The sequence below is a fragment of the Orbicella franksi genome, chromosome 4, assembly GCF_964199315.1.
Source record: "Orbicella franksi chromosome 4, jaOrbFran1.1, whole genome shotgun sequence".
Taxonomy (NCBI): Eukaryota; Metazoa; Cnidaria; class Anthozoa; order Scleractinia; family Merulinidae; genus Orbicella; species Orbicella franksi.
Genome location: NC_138148.1, coordinates 3,542,125 through 3,569,907, shown reverse-complemented (window position 1 = coordinate 3,569,907; position 27,783 = coordinate 3,542,125). Strand labels below are relative to the sequence as shown.

General features: G+C 41.1%; 1 protein-coding gene across 1 annotated transcript; it reads left to right on the top strand.

Annotated features, from left to right (window-relative positions):
* The first annotated feature begins 1,410 nt into the window (after window positions 1–1,410).
* Window positions 1,411–26,313, top strand: LOC145484569 (uncharacterized). Its single transcript, XM_081463151.1, has 12 exons — window positions 1,411–4,288; window positions 8,621–8,869; window positions 9,711–9,948; window positions 10,804–11,025; window positions 11,516–11,873; window positions 12,553–12,952; window positions 17,204–17,338; window positions 19,544–19,798; window positions 20,894–21,128; window positions 21,508–21,732; window positions 22,482–22,761; window positions 23,362–26,313. Exons 1-12 carry the CDS (start codon window positions 4,193–4,195, stop codon window positions 23,867–23,869), a joined length of 3,201 nt encoding a protein of 1,066 aa, XP_081319277.1. The 5' UTR covers window positions 1,411–4,192; the 3' UTR covers window positions 23,870–26,313.
* Window positions 26,314–27,783: the final 1,470 nt, after the last annotated feature.

The window sequence follows — 27,783 nt, the reverse complement described above, 5'->3', positions numbered from 1 at the left end:
CGTCCGCTCCACGCTCAAAGAAAAATAACTCGCAGCAAAAAAATAAACGTCTGTTCACAGACTAGTCTTAAGTGTTTGATATATCTTCTTGATCGAAAATTACACTAAGGAGAAAACGGAGAAACTAGAAATCGTAAAAAAAGTCTACCTATCTATCCAAGCAGTGACACGGTCATTAACCCGATGAGTAAACAAATTTAATTGATGTTAAGAGGTCGGTAACCTAACCACATATGATTTTTCCATTCACACGGACTTCTTCGAACAGTACACAGACCCGGCCAGGGATGCCCAGAAATCGCTGCTTCTTGCGCGTAAACATTGCGAGAGTTTGAGAGAGTAAACGAACTGAAGTGGACGCAGTAGTCAGGACCGAGTTCAGCTCAGCTATGTTTGTTAACACCCAACCGGGTCTGCCCCTTGTACAGTATATTGGATTTTTCGCCATGAAATTGATAGTTCCACGTGCGCCGCACGTGACTACTTTAATATCCTATATTTAAGCGAGTACCGACCACTTGCTTCCCACAAGTCTTTCGATTGATACTTTTTGTGTAAACGGGGTCTGACGTGTTCTGAGCAAGGTCCTATGATCCGATAGACGGTGTTGCCCGCCATAAGGTTGTCGAGGTTTTCTTATTTGCGAGTCAGAGTTTCAAACCCCAGACCGGGCAGTACCCCCATTCCTTAGCATGAGTCAATTGCGGACTAATTGCCCCTCCCGCGCCCCCTTTCCCGAAGCTACTGTTCCTGGCAACGTGACTTGTGGAAAGAGTTCATGTATTACAACACATCCGGAATCTTAACTTTGAAAGAAATTCTGCGTTGATTCATCATAATGATTCAGCAATTGTAAAACCTCTTAAACATGTTTAAGCTTATTTCCGACATTTCATATCGACCCAAAAAGGCTAAATTGGCTGAGAGCGAATTCCTGTAAAAACAACGTAAAAAAACGTCGCATCGAATGTCGGACGAAGCTCCGTCAGACACGACACTCGACAAAAAATAACATGAATAACACGAACGTGACTCTCCGACAATTTCAAGGACTAGAAAATTAACTTCATGCTTCTCACGTACTTAGTAATTCTTTTAAATGAACGTGACATAGACACAAAGATAATCCACGTGGTTTCCTACTGTTCAGTAATCTTTTGCCTGATGATACATATCAGGCAGGTTTTAGCACCAGACACTCACTGACATTAACAACTTCCCTTCCACGCATTTCCGGTGAAATTCATCAACTTCATGGTGTTCTGACAAACATTATCAAGCAACTTGCCTCACTGAACTTTCTAGGGAAGAATACGGGTAAAATACCTGGGGGTACTCCCATATATAAGATATAGGTATGAACCGCTGTGAAAGGCATGGTTTTTAGGCCCTTTAGTATGGGATAGGGTATATAGAAATCAGACAGTTTTGGTCTAGAATAGGGTATAATTCACCGGAAAAGGGGCCAGTATGTAAATAATTTAGTCTGGAACAGGGTCCTTTACCAAGGGTTCTCTAATAGAAATTGAGAGTCGAAAGCTAGTGACTTCGTAAGATATCGGTTTAGTTAGCATAGTGTTGGACTACAACAGTGATAAAGTTTCTACATGGACAACAGCTAGTCTAGGGTAGGGTAGGGTATGGTAGGGTAGAGTAAGGTAGGGGATTTTGGTGCCTAGTCTAGAATAGGCTTGCAAAATCAAGCTGATTATGGTCTAGTATAGGGTAAGGGTTTCACTTTCCCAGAGGCACACCCCTTCCCAATGATTTACAGAGCAACCCTCTCCCCGGGGGCTAAATACAGCCGTTCTGTAGGGCTTGGTCGGGGGGTTAGTGTTGTTCCCTTTCCATCAAATAGCATCGTGAACCGAAAACTCTTTTACAGTTTGTTTTCTACCCTTACAGAGCTCCTTATAGGTCCTGCACGGTTTATAAAGGGTGGCCAGCACTTTTCGGCTCCTTTTTTTTAGACGATACGTACGAACCGGCAGTTCTAGTTCAAAAAATCAGTAGTTACGAAATATACGAAAATATATATATGCAAATACTGAGATGAAAAAATATACGACGCTGAAACGCTGAAACGACTGAAGTCAGGCCAGGAGCTGAAATAGTTAGTCCGGGCCTGGTCCGTGTTACGGCAATCAGTAATATTCGCTCGCTTGGCGTATCTTGAATTTTGATCACGATTTTCTCGACTTTGTTGTGCTAAGCAATCTAGCCTACACTGCCCCTACTCCTTGCCTTATCCTTGCCAACTCTTTCACCGGTTCAACAGAGTTCTAATGCGAGGCTAAAACTGTTCAAGGTCACTTCAAAACGATCTAAAATTCCTACTTTAGTAGTCTGATGATCGACATCGAATATCACGGTCTGCAACACGTGCGTTTGTGAGGGTCTTTAGGCTGCGGGAAAACGTAAATCAATAAAGCCTATCCAAAGAGAATTAGGTGTAGGTGTCAGTATAGCAGATTTTGAAAGTCAGGCAGCTGATAAACCAGGATAAACAAAGTTTCAACTTAAGATAACGTTCTGACGTAGAGGAAACTGATATTAAGAGATATGAAGATCATCAACTTCGAATAAACTCTTTAGTTTTCCGCGTTTTTCCTTTTTAATTTAATTTGTTGCCAGCTTTCAGACTGCCTTGACTGCTTTCAGGGGGGGGATCCAGATTTCCGCCGCCGGTATTTTCATCTTGTCCTCTTTTGAGACCTAATGGCAAAAGGTTGCTTCGGCCGACATCCACTGCATCTTTTTCGCGGCTCCAAAGTGGAAATCCTCATAACTGAGTACATGATACTTTTGTCTTTTTCTTGTCTCTCATAAAGAACAAAACTGTCTAGGATTATTAGTGCAAACTTGAATTTTTCGTTGAGATGATGCTCCATGGCACGATTCGCGTGACTTCCCGACGACTTTTAGCGCAACATAGAGCTGAAAGCCGGCGAGGGACAAGGATAACAAGAGTATCTGGAGTATCTCTCGGAAAGCTTTTGTCTCTGTCTGTTCTTCAAATTGTAACATGCGATACAACATGGCTACCAGGTTTTAACCTTTCCGGACAGAACACTACAGAGAGAGTGACCACCGGCTAAAAGGGGCTCTTTATTTTGGGTTTATCAGCTTTGAAACTGAACTTCCAGTTTGGATCGATTTCCTTCGTCCTCTCCCTCCTTGTCTGTCAGTGTCCTACTGAAGCTCCCTTCCACTGGCGTTAAAGATTCAAAGATAATTTTGTATTTGGCCGTTTTAGGCTGGGTAGAATTCCCTCTTAAGCCCCGACGGGGTTCCCTCCAGACCGTACTTGGTCCAAACCTTCCCCCCTAACTCCCCCATGGGGTCACCCATCATAATTTCGGGCCCTCGCTCCGACGACTGGAATCAATAACTTTTTTAATGAGCCAACCTGTGTGGCTGGCAGGATTTCGCGCGCAAGGGAATTTCGCGCTCAACTTGACTACTCCCCAGTCTCCTCGAGGCTTTGCCGATCTCAAACAAAACACTCGCGCACGCTCAAACAAAACACTCGCGCACGACATTTCGCCAGGAAAAAGACATAAATTGAAAGGTTTGAAAAACGAACACTAGAAATACGTTCCTCAAAGCGAACTTCGTTACCTATAGCCATTTCAAACAGACCATTTGATTTTACTATATTTGCTAGCCTGTGAATAGGCTTTCTATTTAGGATGGGGCGAAGAGAAAGCGGCAAGAAAAAGGATGCCACCTCACACTCAGCCAGTTCTTTTTTGGCTCTTTCAGCTGGAGCCTGTTCACAGGCTAGATGTTTGCTGAGACTGGCGAAAATTGATGGAATTTTTCCTCTACTGTACTGCATTCGTTGCCCGGCAATGCTAACGTAATACCGTGACGTGATCCGTCTATCCAATTATGCTGTAGGGTCGGTATCTGAGTCATATAAATATTGACTGAGTTTAACATTTCAATTCCACTCTCTCAGCTCAAAGTAATTAAGCAGCCGATGACACAACGACAGAGTAACCAAACCTTGGTTGTATCCAGGCTTCTGTACCCTTCCGTCTTTCATAGAGGCGCCCGAGGAATCGAACGGCTAAATCTGCGTACAACGGCAAGTACACACAGAGTAAAATCCTTCCTGGACTGAGGAGTGATAAACGATCTACAAAACGTTATCTGCAAATCAGCTACACTGAACAGAGGCTAAACAATGAGAGGGAAGTTCTGTACTCTTATCACTTTAGCAATTCTGCTGTCTGTACTGAATTGCGTGCAGTGCGCTCCGTTTGAACAGACAAAGAAAACGGTAAGACGGAGTTACTCGCATTTAAGACTTAATTTGTTATCGTGACACAAAGAAAAATTGAGCGCAATGAACGACAAAAAGCTAGAGTAAACCTCTGCGCCAGAGTACAAATCCGGTATAAGCTATGTTCGAGGGTGAAGGTAAAACTATTTTGGACATTGAGGAAATATCCAACTGTAGTTTCCATGTTATTCAGGAGGTTATTATTAGTTTGATTGCAACTTGCATTAGACTGCATTTCCTGCTGCAATACAGTCTTTTTGTCGTGTTTCTTCTTCTTCTCATCGGCAGCTCGCGGGACGGAACTCACCATTCAGTTCATGATTCGGCCTTTCCCGTTATGTTCATCTAACACTATCATCAGGAGAACGTTTCTGAGATCAAAACAAAAACTGTCACTCAGTGTTCTGTATCTTAGTGAGGGAAACAGTACTGTCTGCAGTTAGATATAGCTCGCTGGCATACAAAGCTCTGCTTTCATGTCCAGTTTGAGCACTCTACTGGGATGAGTCGTTACTGTTGCAATTGCGCATGCTCACTAGTTCGCTAGTTTGAGCACTCTGGTAATGGCTTAGATACTACCACATGTGTAGTATTTGGGGCGGCTTTTTAAGCTTAGCCTCCATCCCAGTCTTCAGCACTGCACTGATGAGGCCCAGAAGGCCGAAACAGTACTGTCTGCAGTTAGATATAGCTCGCTGGCATACAAAGCTCTGCTTTCATGTCCAGTTTGAGCACTCTACTGGGATGAGTCGTTACTGTTGCAATTGCGCATGCTCACTAGCTCGCTAGTTTGAGCACTCTGGTAATGGCTTAGATACTACCACATGTGTAGTATTTGGGGCGGCTTTTTAAGCTTAGCCTCCATCCCAGTCTTCAGCACTGCACTGATGAGGCCCAGAAGGCCGAAACAGTACTGTCTGCAGTTGAATATTTAGAATATCTAGTTTAATGAGCATGTGGTTGTCAAAACACTCAGGGATATTTCATTACCTTCAATGAGCATCACGGCAAGAGAGGAGCAAACAAAAGCAATTCATCTTTCTTCGACCAGATTAGGGGCCAAAGCGCTTGTTGACACAGTTTCAGATTGCAGTTGTTTTGACGGCTGAAAAAGCAGACAGAAGACCTCTACTGAACGAATCTTTGACTCTGTTTTGAAAATAATTATTATCTTTCCAATTCCCAAATAATGATGTTCTGCTGGGAGCCTTACTCGCTGAATGCACCCCGGCATTTTGAGGATGAGTGTCCTGTGCATTTCCGTGTCTTTTGTAGACTACGATTTCTCTAAACTTTCTCTTAGGCATCATGTCTTAAATCTGTTCTTCGTAATATTTTTAGACTTAATCCCTCAAATCTGTACTCTGTTTCAAAACAGATGCATATACAATGCATATACACAATGCATATACAATTCAGCCCCGGGGAGACTCTCAGATAAAAATTAGGGGTTAAAAACGCGATTTTGGTACCTCTTAGGCTGTAAGCCTCAAAAGGTACACAGGGGGGACCTTTTTTGGTATTTTTTTAGAGTATTAAGCCGAAAAAAATATTACAGGAGATAATGCTTTGTTTTAGAATTGATGCCTCTTAGCAACACGAGGGGTTCATTTCAAAATTTCCGACGAGTACCCCCGTCCTTTTCATATGGATATTCCCCCCCCCCCCCCCCCCCCCGCCGAGCAATTCAGTTTTCATGAATATGTTTATCATGCCATCACGAGTTCGTCTGATTTCTGTTGGATTCAGGCGCAACATGAAAATAAAGATTTACGGAAAAGTCATCAGTCGTAAAGTTTGGCTTAAATCTCCTCGATCATCCAACTTTAGGGTGTAAAGGTCTTTGAAGCCCATATTTGCGCCTCCGCGTCGCGCCCAAAGTTGACATAACGCTGGCGTAATAATGAAATGATCAGTATCAGTGGGCCCCAGTGGGCACGCAAAGGCTGGTTAAGAGTGCTGTGGAAATCAGCCTCTGACATGTTTGCTAGCCAAATGAGCCTTGGCTCACCTCCTACCAGGGAGCACTGGATGCTAACGGAATTTAAAGACAGCTACCAAAACCGCTCTAACTAGGAGCCATACTATCTACAGCTTGGTTGACCGAGAAATCTTTCATAACATAGTACATGGTTTAAACTCAGGATTGTCAGTAGTCCGTACAGTGTGATCGTCCGGGTGCAGTGATCACACTGTACGAAATTTCACACAGCAGTTTCGAAAACAGCGCCTTGTTCCAAGAAATTTTGAGTTCTTTGAGACGACCTCATGTTCATCATTTTCAACAACAAATCCATCATAAATCGATACAAGATATCCTTGTCTGTTAGCTAAAGGAAAAGACGTCATTTTTGGAGGGGAGCCGATGCGCGAAAAGTTTGCCGATGGCTTCCTTACGATAGCCTGCGTCGCAAACAGCCTAAACCGCCGGTATACCGGGGTCCGTCTGAGACGCAGCCTACCTTACGATTGAGCGAATTTCTTCGCAAAAATTAATACTGATCGATTCACATGTAACGACACCCACGCAATGAACTGGGGACAATTATTTATCTTGGCTCAGGATAACTAAGAGCAACTAAGGCGAACTAAACGTCTGGAACAGGGTTGGGATGACTGTGGTAATTAACCGGAGGTGTGGACATGAAGACTGAGCTAACTCCGGGGGGTGAGTCACACCTTTGTGAAACACAAGTTCATGTCATTCAGTCAAATTAAATTACATCTACGTACGAACATCAACGTATCTAGACGAAAGAACCGCGTCTAAAAACGCTCATTAGAGTCACAGAACCAAGTTTATAGAGCCATACCAAGCACAGAGGCTGAAAAATGAAAGGAAATTTGCATATGGTGACAGCATTTCTCGTTGCGTTTGTACTGAACCGCGTGTTTAGCGCTCCAACAACACAGACATACAAAACGGTGAGATATCACTCAAATGAATGCAATAATAATGTAGTTACCACGAGTCTGAATGCAGAATTTTACATTTGGTTTTCATATCGTTAACGAAGGCAAGCTCTCTCAAAGGAAGACAAAGTACTTTGAGTCATAACTCGTTTCGGCCTGACGGCAATGGTAGGCTAGACATGAAAGTTCTGACAGTTCACTGACACAGCTCGTCATACATCTGATCTTGAGTTTCTTAAGCTGTTCATTAGAGAGCACATACTAACAACAAGAGACTTTGATCGAATACTGTTCCACCGAAAGCTAGGAAACTAAACATTTCAATAGTTTTCGAGCATAAATTGAAAGAATTTTTCCCGTGGGGATCTGTATCAGCTGTACACAACATTCAAGCCACTTTGCACTGGGTCACTATTGTGTTCGTGTCAGGAATATCGGAAAACACGGCTGCGGTGGATAGCGGCCTCAAAATTATGATGTTATACTGGATCACTACAATCATAGGATCTTATATGTAATTTTTGGTTTTTGCTGTATATGACCCTTTTTACAAAAGCAACATGATACGTTGTTTGTATAATGTAACATATTTTTTTTCAACGAGATTGAGCCCTGTCATGTTTTCCTGAACATCTTTACTTTTACCAAGCTGTATCGGCCCACACGTGGTACACGTTTTAGCTAACCGAAAAAAGCGACTTCGCGGAAGTTGTAACTCTCAAACTAGCGATAGATTGGTAAGAGAAGGTTGCTGGAACCAAAAGTAACGCGAGAAGTTACTTTCGACACTTTACCGCCTGCTGAGATCACAAATATCCCAAGTGAGCATTTTTATAGAACCGTACTTTTCAATATAATTTCAAAAAACGCTTGCCCTTAATTCCTCTGTATATAAGTTAGGTTGCCGTGACGTTTTGAGTGTTAAGTGTTTAAGAGCGATTTCAAAGAGCTTTGATTCACTGTCTTCCAAGGAGGGATACTCAGTTATTGAAGCCGGAAGGTGTGAAAATATTTTTGGGTTTAAAATTTTGTTACGTTTGCTGCTTTGGGTCTCGTCAGTTTCAGGCCAAGACCTTTTTTGGGTCCAACGATATGGCCTCATTGTTATACCTGAGAGTTGTGATTGTGATTGTGCCTCTCCTGTCACTCTGTTGAATTGGCTTTTCCTCAGTGTGGGAACTTAGCATGCAGTTCGCGTGCGTCAACTTACTTTCTTAAAGCGAGAGAATATGATATTTTTTAGCGAGAGGGGCAGTTAGGCAATTTTCCTACGCAATAATTTCTTTTCCTCAGCGTTTTCTGGTCGTACAAGTTAAGATTTGTCTAGAATTGCCTCGCTGTGCACTATTTTTTGCAACTTTTTTTGTAAATATCGTGGTTCATCCCTAATAATTCTTTTCACTTATATTTCCTCAGGCATCGTTTTTGTTGAAATTTGGCTACCTGGCAGAAGACAACGACAAGGTTGGAGGAGCATTGAGTCCAAACTCAGCAGAATTTAAGGCCTCGGTAAGGAGACTTCAGAGGTTCGGCAATATCCCAGTCACTGGAAAAATAGACGCAGCTACCATCAAACTCATCAACACTGACCGATGCGGCCTGAAGGATTCGAGTAACAGCGTCATTGGAAGATTCAATCTACAAGGGACTATCTGGAAGAAAAGAGTAAGTTCATCCCCTAACATAAAATAGAGGTGCAAAGGTTTTTGTTTCGATAGGTTTTTTTATCTTGCAATAGTCATAAGTTACGTAGTGCGGACCCTATTTATTCTAGCCTACTGCTGCATGGATCGCCCTGCATATCATATAAATAAAGATATGACTGACTTTTTCGCATCTCGCTCAAAACGGCTAAGGGGTGGAAACAGCAGCTCGAAGTCCACAGTTAGGAGTAATTTTAGTCGTTTCAAACCATGCCCTGCCCTTTTCATTCCCCTGCGATGTCACAGCGACCTTTAAAAAATAGGAACATCCCCCCTAAACCGGTAGTTTTCTCGCAGCCGTGATGACGTTAGACTCCAAAGGACGTCTGCGTAAAGGAGATTAGCCTATAGGGGTTAACTCAATAGGAACTTTTATTTTACTTGTGCTGTTCGTTCTGAATTATCCTTTTCTCTAAATATTGCAACTAGGCTAGGTATTTTTCGGCATTCGTCCAGGTCGTTCAAAGGCAAATAACGCTATCCACCGGGTTAATAATTCTATGAATAGCGTGGTTTATTTTGTTAACACTTCAGCGTTATCCACCCTTTGAAAAACTTGGCCCAGGCCGCTCGGTCTCTGGTTACCACTCAACATTCTTGTCTTTGTGCCCTTATTCTGCTATTTGAGAAGGCATGTGAGAGTGACAAAATTATTTTCCCGAGAACACTACAAAATGTCACTGGAAAGGGCTCGAGCCCATGCCTCTAGATTTCGGCGGAGTCCATTAGTCGCTATTGCATTTCCAACAATCTCTAGAAGTAATGATCAGATGATAATGTTATGATCCAATTCTACTTTGTAGGATCTAACTTACCGGGTACTTAACTTCACCAGAGGTATTTCAAGTTACACGCAACGGAGAATCTTCCGAAAGGCTTTCTATCTTTGGCAATCTTCGTCGGATTTAAGGATAAGAGAGGTTTACAGTGGAGATGCTGATATCCTCATAAGCTTTGTTCGTCAGGTGCATGGTGATCCTTATCCTTTTGACGGAGCAGGTGGCACATTAGCGCATGCGTTTTACCCTCACAGTAACAAAGGTAAGTATTTAATTCCTAATTTCCCTGCGTAGCAAGTAAGGTTTTACATATTATGACGGCATTATTTTGAACAAAATAGTGAGGCAAAAGAATCGAGAATTATACCGGAATAATAGTGACAAAAACTGGCTGATCCCGTGCCTTGGGCAGACCGAGAGAGATCTGTAACTACCTGGTTGTCTCAACATGACAGATAGCTTCAAAATTAGGCTTTCGCATACGGGAAGGTTTTGCTAATTCAGCATTCTTCTGCTGCACCTGAGCGACTTTTTTTCATTACTATTTTTTTTTCTCATTACTGGAAAACTCAGTTCGTAATAGTCAAGCCAGAGCAATGGAGAATTTCAATGAGGCGCTGCTCTCGCTTCGATATAACAAGCGCATTTTCTTTTTTCTTTCTTTATGTGAGCACAATGGAGCATAAAAGTGAGACTCTTTGAGCACCGAGCATTAGCATAATAGTGAAAAATTTGAGCACAATGCGTAAAACCCTATCAGCAGATGCTTGAGTACACGGCGCGAGCTGGAAGGGTGCGTGACGCTTGGCAAAGTGGCTCTTTCATTGTCCACGCGTGTGCACCGCTCCGGTCCCACGTGTTCTCTATTAAGGCTACTATTCAAGCACCTGCTACTTAAGTCATATTTCCCGGGCCCATCTAACTCTCTCACCTCTGTTTCTTCAGCGGAGAGCAGCTGAGGTATTTACCTCCCCCTTTACACACACTTCTTGAATAATATAGAGGAATTATTCTAAGGAGGTCGGCAACCCTATCGGTAAGATGGTTTAGGACTGAAGGGCTACGTGGTTTTTCATCGATCTTTTGTTTAAACACATTCTGTGTCAATCTCTGATAGGTTTATCTGGTGACGCACACTTTGACAACGACGAAAGATTTACGACAGGAACGAGTGACGGCATCAACTTGGACTGGGTGGCAGTTCACGAGTTTGGACACAGTCTGGGTCTTGAACATTCTGGCGTGCGGGAATCCATCATGTACCCTTGGTACAAAGGTTACATCGCTGATATCAAGCTGTCGAGTGATGACATACAAGGGATCCAGGCGTTGTACCCAAGTAATTATTGTTTAATACTGATGAAATGACGAGACTTAATTAACTTAATAAAAGGTTCCTGGCGCAGCATGGACGGGGGCACATCATTTGCAGCATTGACCCATACTTTTAGAGCGATTTCACAGAGCAGAAAGCCAGATATTCGAGCCCAAATTCGTAGTGAAGATAAACCTAGATAAAAGTTTAATTAAGACTGATTTGAGGCCACTTGATTTTTCTCAAAAACAGGAAGGGGGTACGTTGTGAGACTTAAAGAAGAAAAGAGATTTGCCGGGGGAGGAGAAAGTTTTGTTTTCTTGTCTTCTCCCTCCACCCTCAAACTTTTTTACGTCCATCCCGTCGTTTTTGCGTTCTTGTTAGATAGGATAAGCGCTGTTCAGCCATTAAGAAGAAAGATGGAGTGCAAGTAGTCTTTCTGTGGTCATTATTCAGTAGGTTCTGTAAAAGTTCTTGTTCAAATAACTGATTAACACTTTTGCGATAATTTCAGAGCCAACCGCGCGAAAATTGCCAACTCCAACTACAGTGAAGACTACGACTAAAGCTACCACGAAAGCCTCGACCAAAGCTACAACCACGCGCCAGCGGGTCACTCCTCGTCCCGCCGTCGTCACCCCTCGTCCCACTGTCCCGGATCTTTGCAGCAGCTCCGTTCGCTATGACACAGTGTTCGTGGGTCCAAATAAGTGGACATTCTTCGTTGTTGGAGACAGGTTCTGGCTCGTGGACAGGGCACTGCGTCGACGTGGTCCGTGGACCATCACAAGATATTATAGGCATATTAAGACCCCTGTAGATGCTGCTTACCTCAACAGACGGGGAAATGTGGTGTTCTTCAAAGGATCAGAGTAGGATATCACTTCAATTTGCATTTTTGAACTCATAATGGTGTCGGGTTTTTGATAAATTAACTTACATTGCATTTAAAGTTACATTGTTTTTCAGTGAATCTTTGGAACAAATAAGACCATAGTGATAGAGAGAAACCTAATGTTAAGAGTTTTAAAAAGAGTATTAAGAGCAAAGACCCAACAGTCTTAAGAGATAATTGTAACAAATGTGACATACGCTGCTAGGCCGCTATAAATTTTATATTTATATATACATATTTGATATCTTTTAAGTTCTTATATCATACTTAGACTAACTAAGTTCACACATTTCAGTAATTTATTTGTTTATTGATTTATTGATTGATTGATTTCTCTAGCTAAATTGTAAATAATTTTAGCTTTATGTAACTAAGATATATTTTAATGTGTAAATAGTGTCTCCAATTTGTTTTTTTTTTTAAGCTAAATACCATTGACACTCAAATAAAGTCTTTCTCTTATTCATTCATTCATTCAAACAGATTCTTTTCATATTTTGTTACCGACACTGTTGAAATGAGCTCCACCAAGAAAGCTAGGCTGTGTTCACCAGTTAATACACTCATCTAGGATCTTCCGTTAGAAGGTTTTAAACCACAAAAGGGCATGTGGTTGTCATTGTCGTTGTTATAATTGTTACATTTGTTTCGGTCAGGTTTTGGGAATATGACTCCGCAAGGAAATTAAAAGATTCTGGTCAGATCACACGATACGGCCTGCCTTCAGCTCTTGAAGACATGGACGCAGTTTTCACATGGGCGAAAAACAGAAAGACGTATTTCTTCAAAGATGAGCAGTATTGGCGATATAACGAGGATACACGGCGCACAGACCCAGGGTATCCCAGGAGAATTCGAAGCGCGTGGGGCTTCCCTGATTACATCAATGCAGCTGTGAAGTGGCTCAACAGCAGAACCTACGTGTTCCGGGGGAGGCAGTATCTGAAGCTACAGAAGGGGAAGGTTCATGTAGAAAGAGCTTACCCCAAGGTAATCGCTGACAAGTGGATGAAGTGCAACTCCAAAGGAAGAGGAATTCTGGATTCAGAGGACCCGTGAGACCTTCCCGCAAAATTGTCAAAACTTTCATTAATGATGAGTTTGACTTTTCTGTTAGTTCAGCCGTGAAGATATAAGACAGTAGTAAAATCCCTTAGGTGCAAATGTGTTATTATACAAACGTTTTACATTGATAAAACGAAACTATGAAGGTGGTAAGGGGTGGGGGTGGGGAGAATCTCGCGTTTCACGAAAAACAAAATGGCCTTTTGATATGAAGTTTATATGAAATAATTCATATATGAACTGCGCATCGCACCGGTATCGCGAAGGTCACGGGTTCGAATCCCGTTGAAGCCCTGATCTTTTTTTCAGGCTTCTTCTTTCCAATTGCTTAAATTGGAAAATTAACTGCGATGATCATTCTTCACTTTCATCTACTACCGCAGTTCATATATGAATTATTTCATATAAACTTCACATCATTTCACTCCTCACGGGAAAATATGAACTCAATTAATTGACCTCGCTCCCAATGTGTGGCTTCATAGCTCAGTTGGTAGAGCATCGCACCGGTATCGCGGAGGTCACGGGTTCGAATCCCGTTGAAGCCCTGATTTTTTTCAGGCTTCTTCTTTGCCATTGCTTAAATTGGAAAATTAACTGCGATGATCATTCTTCACTTTCAAGATGGTCTTTTCTCAGTTCACGGAAAAAAAAAAACCCTAGATATGTCGCGTATCACTGGAACATGCAAAATTAATGCGATTTTGAAAGTTAATTAATGTCCCAAGGACAACTTTGCTCGATAAGAGATAGAAGGAGAAACACGTTATACTGGAGACCGTGAATGTTGAAGGATCGAACGGATTTCCTTTCACGATTATGTAATGTTTATTACGCACTGACGGCGAATTGTTGGGGAAACCTAACAAATACTCCTAGCCGCTTCATGCTACAGAAACCGGGATAAGCTCCGGCAGCTATGAGCCATCGGCTCCAAGGCTTCACTCTACCAATGACGGACGTCAAAAATAATAGAAAAAGTAGTCCAAATAACGATTCACAAAGAAATTAACCTTTATTTCTCATTTTACACAAAACCATGAAATCAAACCTCACGAGAAAAAAAATTACCATTTCATATTTCACAGGAAAAAAATAAGGGCATTCATAAATCACTAAAGTACCCTTTACCACCGTCAACTATGCCATTTCAAAAAAAACAAAATTAATAATACGCAATACTTGCAGCCTGCGAAAACAGCCTCCTTTCATCGTTGAACCGGCTGCCAGTGATAGGAGGCGAGATATTGTAGGTAAACGTTTCAGTTATTAAACTGTAATTTGATTTGAAAAGTGAGTAGCCAGTTATGTACGTAAATTCATTTCATTGACGAATTCCAACAAGTGCCTTATTTTGTAAAAACAAAATTAAAGAAGAATAATTATGTATGGATTATTGACCAAGTGTGAGGTCAAGATGGCTGGATATTGGCCAAGTTCTTTTTTTGCGTGTTTATGGACCGAGACGGAGTCCATGTGGCTTTCGAGGAACTTTTTTTTGCGGGACACGACTGGTAGTCCTGAGCAGGCAAGATAACTCCATCTTGCATGCTCGGGTAGCCAATCACAGCGCAAGATTTGATTCATCTTGCCCGCTCACGGAGCTAGCCATATAATAAATGTCCTTATCTTTCTAGTTTTGAATGTATATTTCGTTGAATTTCTCGTTTGCCGGGATTTTGTAATCGGGTTCGTATTTAAGGGACACAGTCAAAGCACTGTTGCGATTATGACTGAATACCTTTCTCGTACTCGATTTGCTCCTAAAACCCAAGATTTTAGATATTTAGTGAATTGTTGGAGGGAAAACAAATTTTAATTAGGGATTAACGATGTTTCCAAAACACAACGACAGACGTTTTGAAAGTCTGCCAGACGTCTTCAATTTGACAGCGTAACCTGGTACATGCGTATTCCATTTTAAAACAGTCGAACCTCTCCACAATGGGCATGTCCCGCTTGTGCTCAGCAACTTTTGAGCAACTTTTGGCGTTTGGAAAACAGTTTAGTGGTTCTAGCAACCTCAGGAAGGTTTGCCTTTCTGGGCAACTTTTGAGCAAAATATAGGTTCAGAGCACATATCAAGCACAAAAAAGTCAACGGCTTCATAGCAACTTCAATTTATGCGAATTTCTTGAATTATCGACTTTCTGAACTTTGAACGGATAACTTGTCGCTTGACAATGTTCGGCAAGACGTCAAATGAACCAAGTGTTTTGTTCCGTTAGACTTAAGGGTGTCTTTAAATTTCGCCCATATTTTGCGTGCAACTCCTTAAAGCTAAGTTTCAAGCTATTTTTCTTGACTGATGTTGGCGATTATTGTGAAGAACAAAAACATAAAGCCTTTGATTAACGTTTATATAAAACTATTAAGAAATTTAGGTAGCAACTTTTTGAATTTTTGGTAATTTCTTAGCAACTTTTTGGCATTCCAGTGAGCAACTTTCCAGTATTTTACGATCACAATCGAGACAGGCGGACCCCACAACGGAGGAGAAAGTGTTCGTTGTAGAGAGGTGGCCAATTAATAAGGGGAGGCAGTGTCTCTTTAAAAATTGATTAAAGGAACATATTTAACATAGAAGACATGTCTTATTATCCACCTGCAGCGAATACCGTCCAAATAACAGTACAAATATACAGCGATATTGTACAGTTATTTGTACAGTAGAGCGCCTGTTTGCCGTACAGGTCGATCGGCGCGCGCACGCAAAACTGCCACACTCTCCCTCTTTCATTGATAAATTTATTGACTACAGCAGTTGGATAATAAATCTCTTATTAGATGTCTTGGTGTGCAGTATCGCTTTATATTTTTACTCGTTGTTCATTGTATTTTGACTCACCCTACGGGCTCGTCAAAATACGGCACAACTCGTAAAAATATACGGCGATACTACACACCAAAACGTCTAATAAGATATATATATATATTGTACTACATGTTTACTCTTTCGACTGCAAAGTGAATTCAGACGACATCTGGGTCATTGTGATAGTTTATACTTCATGCCAAGTCTAACTTCCATTTTCTGTTATTTTTGTGGCCAAAACCTGACACCTGTAGATCTTTTCTACGTTTCCTCGAGTTTTCTGATCTTATTACCTTCGCCAGAGAAAATCCGGAAAACCCCATAAAAAAAAAAAATCAAAATTTTTGCTGTCCTTAAAAGCGCAACATCAAACCGGGCGTCAAAGCAACATAACAACCCAGGTGATGAATTTATTTATTCTCGTCACTGTCAGTGCAATGTATCAGTACTGTATAGAGAAATTAAATGTTGACCAGGCGTACTGAAATAAAGAGGCAACGGTGATTATGCAATGTTACACGATTCGATCTGTTGCGGTGAGCTGCAGTCAGAAGCACTTCCGGTATGTGGACAAACATGAATTTGTAAAAGAACTAATTTCCGGTAGTGGGCAACTCGTTTAAAGCTGAGGGAATATTTCCAAGGCAGATTAAGGATTTCACAAGCTCGCTTAAAGCCAAACATAACTGGGCATGCGAAGGTACAGGTACATCCCAGGGACCATAGTCAAAAGAAGATTAATTTGAGCTCAACTACCCTTTCCCGGAAATAAAGATAAAGTCTTAAAAATAACCCGCTTTACAATGTTCTGAAGTGGGTGAATTAGTGCCACCCTTAAAACATTTTTAGATCAGCGCATCATAAGGGCGGATATTCTATTGTATTTTGCAAAGTGCTGGAAATACACTCTCAAAATTGAAAGCGGTTAATTCCTTTTTTAGAGCATTACCTGTAAAGCTGTCTTAGATATTGGTGAGGCTTTGCTCCCCAACAAGGAAAATTACATCATCCTCGCATAAAGGACTAGATTTATACGCGACTTATCAAACCTTGACCATAGAAATTATACAGCTTTATAAACATTAAACCTTCTTACAATTTTAGATATCCGGATTGCGGGAATGTTTATTTTCGAAGTTTTTCAATGCGGTTTTTGTTTAACATCGCAACTTGTCGGATATCCTGTACCTTCATAGCGTACAACTTTCATTTCCTCACCAGACAGCAGGACTATTGTCTTAAGGGCGGAATGCCAGCATTGTTCTTGCTTGTAAAAAGAGGAAAATGATTGTTTAATTTTCATTGGCTGTGAACTGTGACCTGTTCTGAAATAATACGTAATTGCAACTGACAACGAAAGCAGTTACTCGCAGATTTCAAGTACACCATACCCACTGAATGCGTTAAGAAGTCATTGAGCGGCTAAGACATTTTTGAACAGGAAAAATACAAGCGTTACTACTTCGACATCTTTAAATATGAGAGCACTAGCTCTGGCGTGTTTGGTTGTAGTGTTCGCACTCGTATCGGCAAGACCTGCCGCACTACCGACAAACGTCTTGGTAAGTTTTGATTTGAAATCCACTTGTTCGGGTTCAATACTTAAAAATAAGAACATATTCGGGTTTTCTTACCAGCTGGGAACCGGCTGTTTTCTTCGTCAAACTGGGATCTATGTCTAGAAAAATTTCAGAACAGAAATAGCTTTTCACGCCTTCGCATAACAAGTCTGTGTAAAGGTCTCCTTCTGTTACACTGTAATTATGCCTTCGAGAACTAACGTTTTCTGAAAATTAAATTCAGTCATAGTCTTGAAGAAAACTTTTTGTCCGCTCTTTCGCAAACCCCATGCAAATTGTCTCAATCTGTCTGGGTTTCATACCGTTCACATGTAGCACTCTTTCAATGTTTCAGCTCGTTTTGAAGGCGTGCATATTGAGGTTCTTGCTTCAAGCTGCGTTAATGTTTTTTGACTTAATTCATGACTTAACCGGCAAAAGAAAGAGAAAACGGAATTTTTAACTCCAAAATAAGTTCTGCAAAATTGAAAGTTTGTTATATTCAATATTGCCTAACAAGCGCTAATATCGTTCTGCTCACGTTGAAAAAAAAAATTCACATATTAATGAATTGGCGTGAAAAAAATTCATATGTTCAGTCATGAGGAATGTATTTCACGCAAAGGAATTTCACTTAACAAAACATGTTCGTTTAGAGCTTTCCTGTGCTCACAGATTTGACGACAAAAGGACGGATTCTCTTAATGTGATGTCACGCATGACGTCAATTATGTGATGCTCTCTGCGGGGCCGAATGAACAAAATGTACAGAGCAAACAAACTCCTACATGTGCGGGTGGAATATCACGAAAGTATGTGTCAAATATAATAAACATAGCAGTTTTCGATAGTCTTAAGTTTTGCGTGAACTGCCGGATCCAAACTAAGTTAATTTTGAACAGCTGTAGGCCTGCAACTTTCATTATCAATGGCTTTGGTTCAGAGCGGAGCAAGGGAAAAAATCTCAATAGTTCCGTTATATCTAGACTTGGTAATTATTTCTGAGGCTGCGGAAGCTCTCTCCGCGAATAAATAATACTCTGAATTGCCTCCGTGGCCATCAAAATAGACCAAACAAAACTACGATCATTGTGTGACTCATGGGAGTGGAAAGAAAAGTAATTTATGCAGTAGGAAAGTGAAAGGTGTTCGGTTTTTCCTACGCCGGAATTGTTTGAAAGATGTATTAAACAAATGATCAATATAAATACTAAGTGGTCGAATAACGACATTGCAGAAAAAAAGAACGTTCATTGTGTCTGAATTTTTGCGGTCGGTTGTTATAAATAACTCATGGCTGGTGAACAGATAATACAAAGACATATTCACATTCCTTTACGGGTTATGTTAGAAACAGTGACTAGTGCAATAAATGTCGAAATAGCGTAAAGTTTCAAATTTAACGACCACTCGAAAGAGGTGACCGCAAACTTAAAGTCGACTGGTTGTTAAGAGTCAATGAAATAACAGATGTAAGTTGTGTTCAGGCCATGGAAACAGAGACAAATTGTTTGAAACGACGTTTTTTCAAGCCAATATTTTACTTTCATTCTTATGTAGTACAAACTCTTCTGAATAACTCTTCAAACTCTTCGTTCTCCTTTTCATCTTTTTCCGTCCAGTTCTAGTTTTTGTCTCACCTTTTTTTGAAGAAAAGGAATATTTAAAGTTTAAAATGTCAATTCGAAACGCTTGTCGACCACTTAGCGGAACTCGTCTAAAAGTAGAGCATGCACAATACAATAGGCATTGGCAAAGTGCTTTGAAACCACTTTCAAAGTTCAATGGGCCGTATGAAACTAAAAACCGTTAGCTTTTCCCAGTCCACCATATATACTTAACTACTGATCGATCATAATAAAATCCTCTGGAAAAAGAAACATTTATTTAGTTCAGGAGTAATCAAATGCTATTTCAGTTCAGGGTTCGGTTAACTTGAAGTCGATTTCATAATAACTCTGTGGTGCAACAATTAATCTGTGGTGCGACAATTAAGATTTTGGACAAATTGCGGACCGTCGGGTTTTTAAATTTGTCTATAAGTATTATACGTCCTGAAGCTACTCTAAAATTCAGGAAATTAATCTTCAAATACAAGAAATCGGCAAAATCTAACATTTATGTTTCGAAAAAGGTTATATTTAGTTTGCCAAATGTCGATCTGTTGAGTGGTTCCTTCGTATCTTACATATATTTTTCAATCATCAGAGGTATTTGGAGAGATACGGCTATTTGTCTCCTACTGATGTGAAATTTGGACGAGTGAGAAGCAAATGGAAGCTTTATCAAGCTGTGAGAAATCTTCAGCGCTTCACCGGGCTGAATGAGACGGGAAATCCCGAAGACCCGAGTACTGTCGACCTGGTTACTAAGCAACGCTGTGGTTTCCGAGATCTTGGGAAAACGGCACAGTTCCGAAGAAAGAAGAGATATTCTCTTCATGGGACTTTTTGGCATAAAAATGTAAGTCTTTCTCTTTCTCGGATGACTAACTTAATTCAGGCTGCGGTATCTTGAAATGACGGAAACAAGTCCGTCCCTTAATCTCAGACTATGGAAAAGTGAAGATAAATGTTTTTCTCCGATAGCAGTCCCCAGCTCAACCCCAACTCGACATGCCATATGCATAAATCTTACTTATAATTCACCTGCCATTTTGTTAGTCTCAGGCCCCGTCCACATTACGCCAGAGAAATTTGAAAACGGAGTTTCCACCCCGAAAACGCATCAAATGTTTTCTGTCCACACTACGCCGGAGAAATTTGAAAACGTTACGATCACTGACGCGGCAGAAAAGCTGAAGTGCACCATTGAGAGTGAGGGTTCATCACATGATTATCAAGACCTCATCGTTTTCGAAAACCTCCGTTTTCAAAACTGTTTTTCGTCCGCACTAAAGCGCAAGCCCGACGTTTTCAAACCTCTCCGGTTTGAATAACGTTTTCGAAAAGCTCTTTTTGTTACGGATTAGTGTGGACAGTAGACCTAACCGCTGCATTTCCCCGGCGTAGTATGGATGGGGCCTTAACCTATTAACTATGTCGAATTCATTTGAAACAATTTGTTAATGTACACTACGTGCCCCCACAATCATATAAAATCCGGTGGTCGTTATGTTTTACTTGAATAAACATTTATTGCATAGACATGAGTGCTTTACCGGAAATACACCACTCAAATAATTCATACGTAACTACATCCGGGACCCTAGTGGTTTATTTTCCATATCCTTACTAGTGACGATATTGATAACGTCATTTGCAGCATTTTTTTGTCACGGTCATTTGTGTGGCGGAGACAAGCGACAGCCGGAAATATGTCTGTGTTCGCACGCTACATTTGTGCAATCTGTTAATTTATCGATAATTTTAAAATAGAGAGAAAATTCAACCGTAGCTTAAAGATTTTTAGTGTTTTGCACACTTGCTGCGCGAGTTCGTAAAAAATGTTTTAACCACTCCAAAATAAAATTCGTATCTTCAAGCCGCAGTCTAATATCCTCCATGTATCTAGTAATTCTTGTTCTCTGTAATTTCAATTTTTTTTTTTTTCATTCAGAGGTTAACCTACAAGATGGCAACTTACACTTCAGACCTTACGCGCCAACAAGTCGACAATACAATACAGTCTGCATTGAGCATGTGGGCAAAGGTTTCTCCGCTGACCTTCTCAAAAGTGACCGACGGACCCGCTGACATTGAGATAATTTTTGAAAATAAGAAAGACAGAGGATATTCGTTCGATGGCAGAGGAGGAGAACTTGCCTATGCCTACTTCCCAGGAAGCAATGCAGGTAGGTTTGGGAAAAGAAATTTTATTTCTGTTTTATACATGGCTTCCAGGCTAATCGTACAAAGGCAAAGTCCGCGTATGAGCCAAGTGGCCCATCAGGCCGGAGCTTATCCCGGTTTCTGTAGTATGAAGCGACTAGGACAGGACTAGGAATATTTCTACTCCCCCCATGGATGGGAAGCTAGTCCATCGCAGGGTTACCCCCAGCATTAAATTCGCCGGTACCGTTATTGAACTTCGACGTATACGCTCAGTCATACTGAAACCAAGTTTTTATCATTACGTACGCGCCGTGCCTACGGACGGATTGATGAAGCCATAAAACAAGAGTGGGCGCTAGTTCGCATTTCATACATGTTCAAATTTTTTTCCGACTCCAGGACGTTTTGGAGATCTCCATTTTGATGACGAAGAACTATTTACGGTTCACAAAAGCCAGCCAGGGGGAGTGGATCTAAAATGGTTGGCACTACATGAACTGGGGCATAGTTTGGGGCTGGAACACTCCTCAACGAAAGGCGCCATAATGTACCCGATTTACAGTGGTTATCATCCGGGACTGGAGCTTCATCGAGATGATATTCTGGGAATTCAACAGTTATATGGTAAGTTTACTCTTACATGCAATTTTTGTCCTAATCTATCTTTCTGTTGATGTTATCTTTTGTGTTGTATACATGAAGACAATAGCAATGATCAAGCTCGGTTCATTGTGGACAGGTTGTCGCCTCATTTTCTCTTGGAAGAAGTGAACAAGGGTCTTTTATTAATGTTCCACGAGGAGATCAGACTCTTATCCCTCTTCATATCTTAAGCAGACCCTGAGAAAAAACGCCCTCATTTCCATTGTAGCTGTGCGCCACACAACTTCGTTCCCAGGGTCTCTCATCTTCCGGTCCCCTGGAGCGGGAGAGGCCCCGGACGATAAGAGACCCTCGGAACGAGGACGTGCGTAACAGCCTCCAAGAGGAAAAACCTCTCCTGCAATTACTCCGGCTTTTCTCTTCAAAGGTTTTCCGTCCACTCTACGGCTGATTTGAGAAGGCAACAATCACCGGAGGGGAAAACTTTGGCAGGGAAATCACATGATTATTGTGAAGTCATCGTTTTCGAAAAGCTCCGTTTTCAAAACGTTTTTCGTCCACACTAAAACGCGAAACCGGCGTTTTAAAGTTCCTCCTGTTTGAAGAGCGTTCCGAAAAGCTCCTTTTTCGTGACGGATCAGTGTGGACGGTAGGCCTAACCGTAGGAATATTAATAAAGCTGCGTTTTCAAATTTCTCTCCCTCCTCTCTTAAAAGTATTCTGATTCATTCAATATGTTAATTGACACCTCGCTGATTTTACGTCACTAGGTAAACCCTCAATCAACAGGGTCCCGCCAACACCTCACCAAGACCCGACCCAGTCTCCAGGAAAACCCAATCCATGCACCAGTACGCTTGATGCCATGATAATGACAGCTGATCGGACCACCTACGCATTCAAGGGCGCGTATTTCTGGCCGGTTGGCGATCAGGGAGCTTTCACTGGCGCTTTGAAAATATCACAGTTCTGGGATGGACTCGAAAATGATATCGATGCTGGATACACAAGACATTATGATAGACTGACGTTCATTTTTAAAGGATCAAGGTTCCTATTTAACTTTAAATGTTACTAATTACTTATTATGCGGTTCACAGTGGTTTTCAATCGAGTGCTGAAAGTAATCAGGCAATTTTCTTGCATTATTTTGGTTTTACTTTTGGTTAGGATTGGCCAGGAAGTCTAACTGGTAGGTGACTGGTTTGATTTTGGTTTTACGACTCTCAATTGAAAAAAGCTCTACAGGGACAAAATATCTAATCAGGGTTCTTCATTTCCTAGTACTTTATGTAGTCGTCGGAAAAGTACCTCGGCAGATCTTCAGGAAAGGTTCTGTAAATGTTTACATACATTGACTACCTTGATGTTCTCTTGGCATTGATTAGACCTAATAAACTGCCCGAAAATCTTTGGGCAATTCGGAAATTGCTGTAAAAGCTCCTTAGCTATTTCGCTATTTGGGAATCCCAAAATTTTTAACTGGCCTTTGAAAATATTCGAAAATTGTCGGCACGAAACATTTGCAAGCTAGACTGTCTGAAACTATTGGCTGAAACTATCTTTTTATCGGAGACTATATTTACTTGCAGGGTATTTCCATAGAAAACCTTGGAAGAACCATTAAGTATTCTTTTACTCCGTTTGCAGATATTGGACGTACTCAAACCGAACACTGGTACAAGGGCCGAGAAACGTTACAGAGCTGAACCTTCCCGCTGAAGTACACAACATGGATGCGGCTGTGGAATGGGGCGCAAACGGGGAGTTGTACATATTCAAAGGCAGCATGTTCTGGAGATATAACAACTATAAAAAGAGTATTGACCCTGGATATCCTAAGACTATTCAATCCGTGTTGCCAAAGTTACCTAGCCACATCGAGGCCGCACTGCAGTGGAAAAATGGAAAGACGTACTTTTTCAAGGGGGCGGAATATTACACCTTAGATGACGCATCTGTCCGAATTCGGAAGGGATATCCTAAGTCGATATCAACTTATTGGATGGGGTGCTCTCCAGTCGGGCTTATTGGCGGGAAAATATCACCTTATCGGTCTTCACTATCTTCGATAGCAACTCGCAGCGTTTTTCCACATGCGGTGGAATTCGTTTTGTTCGCGGTCTTTATAATAACATCTGTTGTACAGTTTCACTGATTTTTTTGCCCAGGGGTGTACAGTCTCATCATCTGATATGGGCTAGTGACTTTCACTGATGTTGATATGACAACTTTCTACCAGTCAATCGATCATATGGCCAGCCGTGGCCACAGTCTATCAGTCAGTCAATCCATCCAATACAATGCTTTTGAGTGGTCTACCTTGAATTTCCTCTCACACGAGTCTCTAGGCGAGTGTGTATACCGAGGAAATAACTGGGATATTCCATGGCATACCATGAGAAAGCGTCGCATAAGTATTTTATACCATGCCGTATAAAATACAGTGGTAACCACACAATCAATGCCGCATACGCGCGGCGCATGATGGGAGGGTTGGATGTGATACTGTCGAATAGACAACGGCTTCCTTGTATTCTGATTGGTTGTATTTCCTATGGCATGGTATAAAATGCAAAACAATGCAACGTAATGCAAAGCAATGCAATGCAAAGCAATGCAATACAATACCTTTTATTTATACAAGAAAACAAATTGAAGTTGTCACTTATAGGGTCGTTTTACTAAGTTGAAATGCTACTTTACAAATACCAATTAAAAAATTCTAAAATGTTACATCAAAGTTATTGCCTTCAAAATTACCGCCACATGTTATCGCACTATTTTATTTCGTAGCGTTACCTGGGTATTGCCATTAATCAATCATTCAATCAAACAATACTATAATTAATATCACTATATTGTCCAGGGCACCTTCGTTTGGTTTTTTTAAGTACTGTATTCAGAGCAGTTTGCTGCGGTTTGTTCAGAGAGCCTAGTTGTCGCAAACTACGCTCCGTAGCTATTTATTTTTAACACTTAAGCATACAATATTCTTTCAGCGAGTCAGTATGTAAGATAAGCAGACTAAATCATCATTTAAAAACAACTATTGCGATGTATATATAGAGTATATTTAACTATTGTATGACAATGCGCACTTTATAATTAAGCATATGTTTTCCACCCTTATATAAACAGTGAATGATATGTAGACCTGCAATATAGTCCCCTGTCAGAAGAGCGACGCAGGGCTGCTTTTAAAATCCAGTCATGCCACAGGACAAAATTTGCTGTACATAATTTATGGGAGACCTTTAATATTAACTGTAGTGCGTATGGGATGGAAAGTCATGTCGTGTTTTAATTGTAATGCAGTTAAAGAAATTTAATTCTTCGTAGAATTGTTTAAACCTTCAGTGCAGGTAACTGAGCATATCACTATTTATGTTTAAGCAAACCAATGCCTAAAACGTTTTACTTAATTTCTCACGCGTGTGTACATTTTTTCATTCATTTGCTCTCTTCTCATGGAATTAAACAACAAACGAAAGTGTGCTGCGTCCTGTGTTTACTCGCGTTAGTGTCGATCTCCAATGCAAGTTGGAGATGAGCTGACGGTGATACTGACAACTCGACGCGATTCAGTACGTTACCTTTTCTGCCATTTTAAGTGATGTACCATTTTCCAAACCCCCTTCCCCCACTTTCCACAACCTCTTTCCCCTTACAATGCTGAAAGCCTCTGACTACAGAACTCAGAGCTAGCCCACTTGTCCATCGATGTACATGCAACAAGCGCAACGTTAGCTTACGGGTTTGCTCAGAGTACCGGTAATTTGATTTAGCCACTGTTCTGTTAAGATTGCAGTTAGTTTAACTGAAGCGCGACTGAGCTCTGAATTCATTAGTATTCTGATCTGCAATTATACTTAAGCCGACATACTGTTATATGGCTGATTATTTCTTCTTTTACTGCAGAATAAAGCTTCCATTTCTTCTCCACTGCCAAAGTTCAGATTTGTTGCTTTTGTTTTTGTTTGTTTGCTTGTTTGTTAGTTAGTTAGTTTGTTTGTTTGTTTTTTGCTCGCGTGCATGCTTCTGTTCGCTGAAATCTAATTGTCTGTTCCTATTCAGGAATATTCAGTTACCTGATCGCCGGAGTCTGATCCTAAGTGCTGAAAGTTGTATTACTCTTTCGCTTACGTGAGCCGTGTTCGTAGGTCATCATACTGAATTAATCATCTGATCACGAAAATATATAGGGCAGCCGTTCAGTATTGTCTTGGCAAATTTCTGTTTAGGAAAGCTTGGAAAATCACCCTGACAAAAACAAAATAAGAGAGGTAATCGGTTGGGACATCCTGTTACAACTGGCACGAGCTGAAACCAATGAGAACGTGCCGGAACAGCGTAGGAAGCCATTGGGAATATCCGGGAGAGTGCGTGCCGTGTAGATAGCCACACTCAGGAATCTTTCTAAGATGAAAATTGCATTGCAGTTCGCGTTGACTCCCTTTGAGCTTAGCGTGGGAGTTTAGACAAAATAAAGTCAGAGTCTTACAGATAATGGACACACATTGAAGAAAGCCTTGAAAGGTTAACCTAAAGGCACATATTTGTAGGCTTTATTTGGTATTTCTCTTCTCGCACATTACAGGAAGTCATTATTTAGGAAACCCAACACGAGACGGAAAGTCTAACTGTCTGGACAACTTTGAGCACGTGAGCGCTTGTGCTTTTTGAGCACGCCAATAAATACTTATCTGTTAAATTTATCTACGTATGTTCTTGCTGGAATATAACCTCTAGTTGTTTTAGTTCAGTTCGAAGTTTTGCCATATTAAGTAGTGTTTTAATAGCGGTATTAAAAAAGATAATTAACTAGGCGCCTTTTAATTGGTGTTGACTGCAGGCCGCAAAGGAAAGTAACCATCAATGCTGTTTTCTTAGCAGGGAGTATTAAAGCTTATTCACCTTGTTGTTGACACTCACATCCGGCTTGAAGCACGGAAATTGACGATTTTAAATGCAAGCCGTTTTTGGTGATTCTCAATTTTTTTTGGCTTCCGGAACCTGTTTCTGTTAAATAGTTTGGTCATCGTATCACTTAGACATGCGCAAAAGATTGTTGTTTCTCTTTTAACACCTCAAAGGTACTCTGCAAAATAACCTGTACTCTATTGTTGTTGTTATTCAGTTGTATTCTATCTTCCCCTCTGATGAGCAGAGGGGAAAAATTTTGAAAATCTTTAGGCCTTGACATAACGGTTAGGCGGTAGAGTTTATAATGTAAGAAATAAGTGGCCGTGAGAAGTTTTATACTTGGGTGAGGGAAGACCCCGCTTCTATACTCAGTAACACAAAGGCCCCAGTCATTAGGTCTCCGCTCTTATACTGGTAAAGAGCGAGCGCGAGTGCCAGTTGTCATATAGTGCATCTAACCCACCTTCAGTTGCTTATAGAGACATGTATTCGCTCTTGTGTATTCTGGCTACTAAGCAAATATTTTCTTTCCGTTAGCGAGTGAAAGCAGTGTCTGGCGAGACGGGGAAAACTTTAGCGGAGGAGGGAGGGTAGGGTAAGAGTTGCAACGCGCTCTTGAACAGACTTCCATGCAGTCAGGTTTTTTGGTGCAAAGATAACTCCAAAGCATTACTGATTATCTTTGTGCCTGCTTGTCTTACCCTTTCTAATCTCTTGCTTCAAAGACTGAGAAATCTATAATCCGTGAACTGCATGGCGAGAAAAGAAACACGTGAAGCCAGTGACGACAATAAATGACGTCACAGAAGCTACTACAGCCCTACCCTGCCCGCCCGAAACGCGACAAAAGCGGACATAAGAGTCCTCTTGTATATACAAGTCTGAACGTAGCGTTCCATGTTCGATCAACTACAAAATACTCTTTACTGATTTTGTTAGAATTTCAGCATTTTTCTTGAGAGAATTCGCCTGTACAGCAAGGCCACTTGACAGGCAATCGTGTCCTTCTAGTTGCCTTTCACAACCGTAAGCTGCATGCAGCACTGAACCGAATTGCAATGCGCAGTTAGCACCTAGAACATTATTCACAATGTAAGCTTATGTACCCAGAGCTAACCAGCAGCTAGAACTGAAATAGGCAAGGCA